At 41.8% G+C, this 11,734-nt stretch overlaps 1 protein-coding gene across 2 annotated transcripts in view; it reads right to left on the reverse strand.

The window, feature by feature from the left end:
• The window catches only part of Eif3h (eukaryotic translation initiation factor 3 subunit H), a 98,867-nt gene extending 90,924 nt beyond the window's left edge, over positions 1 to 7,943 (reverse strand). Inside the window, exon 1 of one of the 2 annotated variants that reach the window (XM_029565859.1) lies at positions 7,772 to 7,939. In XM_029565859.1, coding sequence (XP_029421719.1) covers positions 7,772 to 7,903 — 132 coding nt within the window. In that variant the 5' untranslated portion in view covers positions 7,904 to 7,939. Of the gene's footprint in view, positions 1 to 7,771 lie in introns of both variants that reach the window. The other variant, XM_008837959.3, reaches the window with a different exon arrangement.
• Between the last annotated feature and the right edge of the window lie 3,791 nt (positions 7,944 to 11,734).

Here is an 11,734-nt window from a genome sequence, read left to right on the forward strand (position 1 = left end):
TTCTGCTCAGGAAGTCCTTCAGAATGAAACTGATTAGGTATTTCTATGTCGAATATAAAATGAGGATTTTCTTCTCTCAACAAAGTAAAGAGGAACTTACCTATCGCACAGGGAAGTGAGATTTTATTTAGTGAATAATGGTGATTTTCCAAAGGTTTTGAGTTTTAGAGCTATACCTGTCCCTAATCTACTCAACAGCACCATCTGTGACAGCCAAGTACAAAACAGTATGTAAGACCAGTCACATGAGGCTTCTGTAATAGATGAAAAGAGAGCATACTGATCAAAGTATTGAGAATAAGAGACCGGTCATTCAGCCCTAAATGGGACATCTATACTAACCCCACCACCACCAAGGCTCAGGGAGCATCACAGAAGAAAAGGCAGAAAGAGGGGTTACAGAGATGGCTCAGCAGTTAAGAACACTGACTGTTCTTGCAGAGGACCTGGTTTCGAATCCAAGCACCCACATGGCAGCTAACAGTCTGTAACTCCAGTTCCAGGGGATCCGACAGCCTCTTCTGTCCTCCATGGGCATTGCACAACACGGGTGCATTTACCTACATGCAGGCAATATATGCATACTATACATAAAAAAACAAAAATAATAAAAATATTATGAAAAAAGAAAAGGCAGAAAGAATGCCAAGAGCCAAAAGACAGGGAGGAGTGCTGTGAAATGCTGTCTCCTGGACATGCCATGGCTGTTACACCCATGAACTCACAACAGCTGTGCGTAACCTACGTAAGATCAAGCCAGACAAAATTCCAGTATAGGTGGGGGAGGTAGATGATCTCCAGACCCTACAACTTACTGGGGACCTACTGGCAGTGGACAGTTGCTGGGGGAGGGAAAATTTCTTTTTTCGAGGATGTGGCCACTGATAGGTATCCCATGCTCTAGTGGATGGTCCCAAACCCAGGCACATATAGGCAGCACTAACTGGACTCAATAGGTTATTTTTAAAAAGGACACAAAGTTGGGAGGGGGCATGTTGGGGTATATATGGGGAGAGTTGGAGGTGGGAAATGTGGGATACATACAATCATAATTAAAAAATATAGACATATGTATGTACATATATACATATATATATACATATATATATTATATATATAAAACCCTGAGCCATTCAGGAAGATACCAAATGCCAAATGATGACCTCTGGCCTCCAAACGCATTACAGTAGCTGCCACATAAAAATGGATACCAATCAAGTCCTTAACATGTATGACAGAAGGCTGAAGAGATACCACAGCAGTCAAGAGCACTTGCTACTTTTTCAATTTTTTTATTAATTTTTTTATTTTATGTGCATGTGTACATTGCCCACATGTATGTAAGTGCATCCATGTCATGCAATGCCTGAGGAGGACAGAAGAGACCGCTGGATATCCTGGAACTGGAATTACAGGCAGTTCTTAGCTGCCATGTGGGTGCTAGGATTCAAACCCGGGTCTTCTACAAGAACAGTCAGTGTTCTTAACTTGAGTCATCTATCCAGCCCAAGAGCACTTGCTACTCTTGAGAGGACCTGCGTTCAGTTCCCAGAACCCATATGGCAACTCACAACCACCTGCAACTCTGGGAAATTTGATGCTCTCTTCTGGCCTCCATGGGCTCCTGCACACATGTGGCACACACAGGCAAACACTCATATACATAAAAATAAATAAATCTTTTTTAACTGTATGAAGCATGGGCTGGAGAGATGGTTCAGTGGTTACAATCGTGTGCTACTCTTCCAGAGCACCCAGGCTCAGTTCCCAACACTGTCGGGTGATTCATAACCACCTGTAACTGCAGCTCCAGGGGCTCTGACACTCTATTCTGGCCTTCTTGGGCACTGCACACGTGTGGTGTTCTCTCTCTCTCTCTCTCTCTCTCTCTCTCTGTCTCTCTGTCTCTCTGTCTCTCTCTCCCCCCCCAATAAATCTTTTTAAAAATGTATGGAACAGCTGTAAAAATGGATGACAGAATGAAATACTTGAGTTCAAGATCCAGGACAATTTGCTTTGTCTCTGAAAAGCAACCAGCTTCATATATGTATCATGGGAAAAGTGTGTGTATAACTCATATTAATCCTATCAGCTCCTGGAGCTACTAAGATATAATACTATATGCCAAATGATTTTCTACTATAAAAGGCTACTATTTATAAACAATAACATCTTACTTGCCTTGGTTAAAAAAAAAAAAAAAAAAACACATAAAAACCTAAGCAGTCAAGATAGCAAGCTGAATATTTAATCTTTATTCAGGAATATACTACTCTAAGATTAGAAATAATCCTAATAAGATTCCTTAACTGGCCTTTGATTCACAAAAATGAAAAGCCAGAAATCCAAAAAGTAAGAGGTAGATAAATTTAAGAGGAAGGAAGCAACCAACTAAACTACTCAAGGCACTTAAAATCTACGACAGAATACATTTACTATAGAAATAAACAGACTAAACACCTCAAAGGTTTCTTGAGCACTACTCTACAATATGGGTTAATGGCTTATATTCTTAATGACAAAACCAAGTCATCAAAACAGATTGTTCAATATTCTTTGACTAAAAGGCAGAAAATTTCATAACACTCCAGAAAGACAATTTAAATGGCAAAAAACATTAACAGGTTTTGGTGTTTTAGAGGGCTTCAAATTATCTAACTGAAAAAAAAACAATTATGTTTGTCAAACTATTCTGGTCAGGAAATTGCAAGGGTCAAGAATCATGTCATTTTTGTTGTTGTTGTTGTTGTTAAAACTTCAAAATTAAAACAAAAAGCCTTCAAAATCGCCAGGTATGATGGTGAACACCTTTAGTTCTAGCACTCAGAAGCAGAGGCAGGCAGATCTCTGTTTGAGGGTAGCATGGTGCACATAGTGAGTTCCAAGCCAGCCTGGTATACAATGAGTCAGGCTGGCCGGGGCTACACAATGAGACCCTCTCTCAAAAAAAAGGAAAAGAACTGGGTCAAGTTATATTCTTCTTGGGCCCAAGATTTTAGACAAGAGTGTCAACTTTGTAGATTTTATCAAGCTATTATCTCCTTTGCAGTGCCAGGCAACATTGGAAGTTTACAGTGATACACATGATAGTTTAGCATCCCTTTACAAGTCTCAACGACACAATTCACAAAACTTTCCATAACTCTGTCAAATTATATCTGAATAACCATTAGGGAGGGCAGCAATAACATCTACCCATCAAGCTATTGTGAAGATCAGGTAAAGTTTAGTCAGATATTCCTATACAGGCTGTCAGTCAGCTTTGTGACAAAATGCCTAGGAAAAACAACAAAGGAATGAAGATTTATTTTGGTTCATGATTTCAGAAGTTTAGGTTTCTGCTCTCACTTGGTTCAGTGCTTCTGAACCCATGGTGAAGCCAGAGCAGAGGAAAGGTATTTACCTCAGGCAACCAGGAAGCAGAGGGAAAGGGTTCAAGACAAGGGCTATTCTCCGAGGGCATGCCTCCAGTTTCCTACATCCTCCAACTAAGCCCCACCCCCTAATTTCTACTACCTCCCAATAATTCCAGCAAAGTATGAACCCAGCAACAGATTATTCCATTGATTAAATCAGAACACCAATAACCAATCACCTCTAATGGTCCCACCTCTGAACACTTCTATATTGAAGTATAAGCCTTTTGAAAACCAACCTTTTAGAGACACTCCATACCCAAACCATAACAAGGACCTTATAAATACTGGGTGCTCAATTAACACTGGTGCTTTGAATTACAGATAAAAAACTGACAATGGAAAAAAATGAAGAAATGTAAACAAGTTCATAGCTTTAACTAGGCTACTATCCTTAATTATGTACTCTTTAACACACTTCTTACCAACATTAGTTCTACAAAGCATTTACCAATACTCAGTTTCTCCTAATGATACACTTCACGCAACTGGAATACATCAATTCCTTCACAGTATCTGAGTGCTTTCTATGTGAGACACTGCTCTAAACACTTGGAAATACTGCGTGGATACATTCCTGCTATCAGGAAGTTGACATTCTAGCATTAGGAGATACTAGACAACCAACAGACAAAAAAGTTCCAAGTAGTAACAAGGACCAACTGACATGGGAGGAGCTGAACCCTGAACAGCAATAAGGCATATATATGTACGTCAGACTTTGCCACTGCTAAACAACATACTCTGCCTTCTTTACAAAACAGTGGGAATGAGGCAGTTAACAGTACACTAACACTATGTTCAACAAAAGATAACGTCTTACAAAGTTTGGAGGGCAACAATCAAGATTCAATGGCAATGGGTTTTAAGCCCTCATAGAGTGTTGGATAAAAAAGTTAACTCAATGGGAGGAAAAAATAAACCACTGACATGCCTATTCACATGCCAAGATGAATGACACAAGCTACTATCATTCATTAGGGATGCTCCTGGTTAGCTTTCTAAGTAATGTCACTACTGGGTACAAATAGGAGGTCCTGTAACTATGAAAAATAATTTGGCATTACTTAGAAAAGCTAACAAGGAGCATCCCTAGTTAAGTGAGGACTCAGGACATGAAAGAATATATTCTGTAACTTAATTCATATTCCACTAACGTATGTTCATATAAAACTTGCAAAAATTAAACAAGTTGATTAAGAATATTCTCTGTAGCCGGGCATGGTGGCGCACACCTTTAATCCCAGCACTCGGGAGGCAGAGGCAGGCGGATCTCTGAGTTCAAGGACAGCCTGGTCTACATAGTGAGTTCCAGGACAGCTGGGACTACAGGGAGACCCTGTTTCAAAAAGACCAAAAAAAAAGAATATTCTCTGTGATATTTAAGAATATCTTCTATGTAATGAAATTACAACAAAGTTTTCAATAGTGATTCAATAGTGGTGGGGAGAAGAGATTAAGGAATTTAAGAAAGAATAAAAAAACACAAATATAGACTGTACTTTAACTGACTTTTCAAGAGGGAAAAGGGGGCTAAAAAAATGGAACATAGGAAGGTGAAAGAGGGACAGAGCTAAAATTTTTTAAATGGGGGCATGTCACATCCTGTTTATGTTCATATGCTATGGGAAATGAAATAATACAGAGAACTGACAAAAGAATATCAAACACTGGAAAGAAAAACCAGAGCAGAACACAGTGGTGCACGTAAGTAATCTCAACACTCAGGAGGCTGAGGCAGGAGGATCATGAATTAAAGGCTAGCCTTGACTACACAGTGAGTTCAAGGTCAACCTGGGGTACGTGAGACCCTATTTCAAAATAATATGGGAAAGGAAAAAGAATTGGTCTTAGCCGGTATTAACATGCCAAAAGCAAATGTAATCAATCATTAGGCTAAATACAGTATGAAATTACTATCTAGGTTCAAGCCAGCCTATGCATGGCTAAGAGTAGTCATGGTGGTAGGAGTGGGGGTCTGTCTATATTGCTCATCCATAGAGCCAGCATCTATCTACCAGAATTGGATGTCACATAAGATAGCCCATACATGGGCTGGAGAGATGGCTCAGTGGTTAAGAACAATGACTGTTCTTGCAGAAGACCCAGGCTTGAATCCCAGCATCCACATGGCAGCGAACTGTGTTCCAGGGGATCCGACAGCCTCTTCTGTCCTCCGCAGGCATTGCACGACACAGGTGCATTCATCTACATGCAGGCAATACACGCATACACATAAAATAATAAATATTTTTTTAAAAAAAGATAAGCTATCCATAAATTATTAACAGAATCAAGAGCAGAATACATCTGAAGTATACAGATTCAAAATAGACTAAATATTAAAACATAATAGCTTTATTAAGTTACATTTATTACTTCATATGTGACAGGCAGGGAAAGAGGAATGTTCATGAACCTAAGAGAGACAATATGCAGGATGTAGTCAGGGCACGGATAACTAGCCATGGGTGACTAAAACATATAGTTCGTACAAATCCTGGAAAGATCGGAAAACAAAACTGAACATAAAACCAGGAACACAAGAAGCAAAAATAGTACCTTGGTGGGCCTTGAGTTCACTGAAAAAGTCACTGAAAACATCTAATGAAGGGAGCTAAGATCTGAACTTTTACAGTAAATGAATGTCTCAGTGAAAGTATGAGGAAGTATGAGGAAGACCAAAAAGCTAAGGGAAAAAAATTGCTAAAATTGGTGATGGAACTATGAGCCAGTGAGAAGGCTCAGTGGGTAAAGGCACCTGCCATCAAGCCTGACAACCTAAGTACCCTTTTTATGACTCATTTAGGGTCACTGATAAGTTTCTAATTCTTAATCTGACTTCCCTGGTAGCCTGATACTAAAAAGAGGTCCCTTTGACAGTAGACATGAGTACTTGCACCACTGAACACAGTATCTTTGACAGTAAATTAGTAACATCTACTTTTTTAAACCAATATCCCGTGAAGAACACTAACCAGTTTCATATTAATCAATTACAAGATCATAAAAGAAAATAGCAATTTATGAATCCAGACATTGAGAAGTGTCTCTCTACTTTGCTAGGCCCATTCCTTCTTGTCAAACTAAGGTGATCTTCGCCTCCACCTGCAGCAACATGCTCTCTTAAGGCACCCATGACAGTTACTGGTGGGCTTTTACCACTGTCCATGTTAGATAGTGCTCACCAATTAGAAGACTGCCCTGAAATGTTTATTTTGTTTTATTTGAGATAGTCTTGCCACAGAGCCCAGGCTGACTTTCAACTCCCCATCCTCCTGCCTCAGCCTACCAAGTGCTAGGATTAAAAATGTGTGTGCCACCATACCCAGCACAGATCCTAAAATAAATCATATCTATCAAGCAAATTTATACCACCTACCTTTCCCAGCTCTAGAAACTAAGAGTGGCTTTGTAACACACAAGTTAAGAAGGTAGGTTCTTAAGAACCTTGGGCCCTTAAACATCAGGCTACACTTTTGCTTTTTTGTTTTAAAACATGGTCTTCAAGTAGCCCCAAGTAGCCTGGAGCTCTATGTAGACTAATCTGGCCTTGATCTCTGAAATCCACCTGCCTCCACCTCCCAAATGCTGGGATTAAAGGCATGCACCACCATGCCAGATCTAGGCTGCATTTTTTTTAATGCAAACATTTGTGTCAATTCACTAAACTCAACTATATCCTGGGATGAAATTATCATTAAGTTTCACTTAAGCACAGCTTGCTTAATCACAATCGTAATTTTCACATGAATTTAAAAATACCTACTACACTTCTCTAAAGTTTTTTCCTAATGGAAAATAACTTAAGAAACTGATTTGAGAGAAAAATATGCTTCTGAAAAAAGAAAGCAGAAAGAATGCTTTATAGAAGCTGACATCATTCTAGATCTGCCTCTTTTCGGTTCTGTCCATTTCCTTTCCCCGAGTTTCCACAGATGCCCTAGATCACGAACCGTAACCAAAAACATGTTCTACGGCACTTTGCTACTCGGACTGCACACTACATTGGAGTTTATTCCAAAGTGCGCTCTCAAGTGCTGAACTACAGCTCAAAAGTGTAGCTACAAAGTAAAACTCGAAGATGTACACGTCCAAAGCCCAGGCGGGAAGCAAAGGCAGGTTCTTCACTCTCCCCTTCCCAGAGCCCTAAACGGGCAGCTAAGTCCTTCTCCACGCAGCTGCCAACCGCTCGGCCCTCAGCCCTTTCCCTGACCATCTCAAAACAAGAGCACAGTACGTGCCACCCGCGTCTGCCATCGGAACACAGCGCTCAGCGGCGCCTGGAGCGCGACGCACAGGGACGGTCCCAGCGAGGGAACCTCGCGAGCGCCCACGCGGCCCGGCGCACTCACCAGCCCGTCGATCTGCACCTGCTTCACGGCCGAGTCCCCGGGGCCGCCTTTGCCCTTGCCTTTGCCCACAGCGCCGCTGGCGGGGCCAGAGGAGGTGGCGGCGGAGCCGGTGCCTTCCTTGCGGGACGCCATGTTTCCAGCCAGACCGGAAGAAAGAGAAGCGTGAGGCGCCGGAAGCGGAAACAGGAAGCTTTCCTGACGCCCCTGGCAAGGCTGTGACGGAGGGGCGGAGACTAGGAGAGAGACACCAGGGCGGGAGGGACTCTGCCGCCCTGATTTTTTCCAGTCCTGCCACTGAGCTCAGTAGCATCCCGTGAGGCGGGCGGGTATCATTTGCGCCTGCGCAGTATGCATTTTTGGATCCAGCCCACATTCATTGAATACTTAGAACCCAAGTAAGTTTTGTTTTTTGTTTTTTTTTTGGGGGGGGGGTGATTTGTCTTATCTTGTTTTATTTTTTGTTTTCTTTTCTTTTTTGCGATAGGATCTCCCTGTAGCTCCAGCTGGCCTAGGCATCGCTATGTAGACCAGGCTAGCTCGCCACCAATCCACAGAGATCTACCTGCCTCTGCCTCACGACTACTGGAATTAAAGGTGTGCATCACAACACCCGACTCCAGGTCGATTTTTAAAATGTGGACTTATTCTCCCTTAGGCAAATGGCCGTAATATAGCTCCCCTTTCTCTAGTGTCTCCAATGTAAATTGCTTTCACTTCTAAATTTAATCCCCACTCTTCTTGCACACTGTCGAGGGTTGAAGACTCGTTATACACGCAAGGAGACTGAGACTTAGTTTCTCAACGTCACACTGCTAATGACAGGCTGGTGTTACGTTGCTTGTCTTACTCGAGTTTAGACCGCAGTCTCTAACCAATCTGAGTATACAGAAATTGCTTAAAATATGGAATGGTCAGAGTCTCCAAGCGTTTAGTGGTTTAGTAGTTTCGGCGAAGGTTTACTTCTATAAAGTACCTATGAAATTATTTTATGTAGTGCTGTAATGTTGAAGTTTATGCAGTTACGTATGTAGAATACATTCCCTACAAATCATGCTGACCTGTAACACGGAGCTATGAAATATGTATCTCAAGTATGCAAACAATGTGTTGGTTGTAGAAAACCGTTTTAAATATGTATATTAAAGCACTCTCTTGGCTGGGCATGGTGGCGCACGCCAGGATGGTGGCGGGCCAGGATGGTCTACAAAGTGAGTTTCAGTCCAGTCAGGCCTACACAGTAAGCCCCTGTCTCAAAAATAAAAAATAAAAAAGCCCGTCGTGGTGGTGCACACCTTTAATGGCAGCATTCGGGAGGCAGGGGCAGGCAGATCTCTATAAAATCCAGGCCAGCCTGGTCTATAATAATGAGTTCAATTAAATGATTACACCATGGCAGGCCATATTCTGCCCTAAAGTTTTTATTTTTGGTGGTGTTACTGTTGTTGGGGTATGATGTTATACCTCAGTCTCAAAGTAGAAATTGTCACACCTGGAAAGTTACTAATGACTCAAAGTCTACTTTCTCAGGTATATAAGAATTAATAGGCTGGGTGTGGTGGCACACGCCTTTAATCCCAGCACTTGGGCGGCAGAGGCAGGAGGATCTCTTTGAGTTCAAGGCCAGGCTGGTCTACATAGTGAGTTCCAGGCCAGCTGGGGCTAGAGGGAGACTGTCTCAAAAAGACCAAAAAAGAAGAAGAATTAACAAAATAGACCACATGCTGGTCACAGATAAAGTCTCCGTAAAGGTAGAAGTAATAAAGATGGATCATAGTAGAATTATACTAGAAAGGAGTAGTAGGAAGGTTAAAAGAAAAATGAAAACCTCTTACAAGGAATCAAACTGGCCCAGCACTCTGGAGGCAGAGGCAGGTGGCTCCCTATGCTCTCTCTGAGATCAGCCTGGTCTACATAGAATTTCAGGCCAGCTAGGGCTACAAAGTAAGACCTTATCTTAAAAAAAAATAATCTGGGGCTGGAGAAATGGCTCAGCAGTTAAGAGCACTTGCAGAGGACCCAGGTTCGATTCCCAGCACCTACATGGAGGCTAACATCTGTCCATAACTCCAGTTCCAGGGGATCTAACACTTTCTGACCTCCTCATGCATTGCACAACACAGTCGCACATAGGTGCAGGCAACACAGTCACATAAATTTAAATAAATAAAAATAAAAACAAATTGGAACAGGATATTTATAAAGAAAAATAAATTCATTAACTGGTTAATCTTACAACATATATAAGAGTTCTATTTTAAAATTACAATATCGGGCCGGGCATGGTGGCCCTCGCCTTTAATCCCAGCACTCAGAAGGCAGAGGCAGGAAGATCTCTGTGAGTTCAAGGCCAGCCTGGTCTACATAGTGAATTACAGGACAGCTGAGGCTACAGGGAGACCCTGTCTCAAAAAGACCAAAAAAAAAGAAAAATTACAATATCAACATTTCCATTATTGATAAAACAAGTAAGCAAATTTCAAAAGGTCTTTTTCTGTCCTTAAAAATGTACCACTAGGGCTTTGCAGTCATACCTGCCAAATACATTATTACAATGAATTCTTTTCAGGTGTCCCTAGACAGTTCATGAGCTCCTTGTATAACATATCCTAGACTGAAGAGGTACAAGAGGGAGCAACTATGAAATAGAACCTGAAATGTGAATTAGGAAATCAGCATGATCACCTAAGCTAGAAAAAAAGAGCCTAGAAGCAAGGCTCCTTCATTTGCATTGCTGATTTTCTTTCTGCATCACCCGCCTCTTCTCAGTTGTCTTTGCTGATTTCTCTGCCCCTTTCATCTTTAAATATTGAAAAACCCAAGAGTCCAGGTTCAAAATCAACTTTCCCTTATTTTTATTCCTTATCATGGTGACATTATCTATTTTCAATGATCTTAAACATCACATTTGTGCTGATGGCTCTCAAATTTTTATTCCTTATATAAGTAACTCTCCACTGTTCCACATCAGAGTGTCTGTTTGCCTATTCCTCACCGCCATGTCAGTGTCCAATAAGCACCTCCCAAAAGGACCCACAAATACCACTGCCCACAAAAGTCTTCCTACGCTTCTCCATATGATTTGATGACAGCTCTATTCTTTGCTAATAGGACCAAAACCTTTGGTGTCACTTCAGCTCTTTGATTATCTTATGCCTCAGCCCTGTTCCATCAGAAAATCTTAGAGGTTCCATCTTAAACATGTATTCAGTATCTGGATTTTGGCTTCTGGGAAGATAAACACATTGTAATTCCTCCCATTAAGTTCAACTAAACCCAAGAACATTATACACCAAAGAAACAGAGGACTGAAAGGTGGGGAAAAGGAGGACTGGCTCTGTCCTTCCACCCAAAGAGCAACATCATGATTGTTTCTCAGGTTTTCAGTTTCCTATACATATCTCAGACTTGGAACCTAAGTCCAGTGAACTAGAAACAGGTAGATAGAAAGATAGATAGTGTTAGGGTTCCAATAGCAGCCTCCTCCCCCTCCCCAACAGGGACCTACAAACTCTGCTGAGAAGCACTGCCTTTCCTCTGACCTCCAAAGATAAGCAGAGTTCCTCTTATCTTAAGAGGAAAAGAAGACACTTCCACACCCTAATCCTACCTGCTTCCCCCTCCCTGATTCCACACCCTAAAGCCCCCATATGTAAAGTCCCAGCTCACAACCCGTGGACATTCTTTCCTGGACATCTTTCCCTGACTCCCTTCCCTTCCCCCTTCCCCCTTCCCCCTTCTCCCTTCCCTTCCCTTCCCTTCCATCTTTCCCTTCGTGGACATCTTTCCCTTCCCGAGGGAAAGGTGCCCCGTGCGAAATAAATCTATGTCCCACTGAGAATTCCATCTGAGCCTCCGTGCCTCATCCATCCGCTCGTGCCTCCTCCATCTGCGCCACTCGCTCCCGCCCATTCTCTACCTATCACAAACTATTTTACATAAATTTGAAATCAGACATTAATCTTA

This window comes from Nannospalax galili, unplaced genomic scaffold (assembly GCF_000622305.1).
Source record: "Nannospalax galili isolate Female #2095 unplaced genomic scaffold, S.galili_v1.0 scaffold17, whole genome shotgun sequence".
NCBI lineage: Eukaryota > Metazoa > Chordata > Mammalia > Rodentia > Spalacidae > Nannospalax > Nannospalax galili.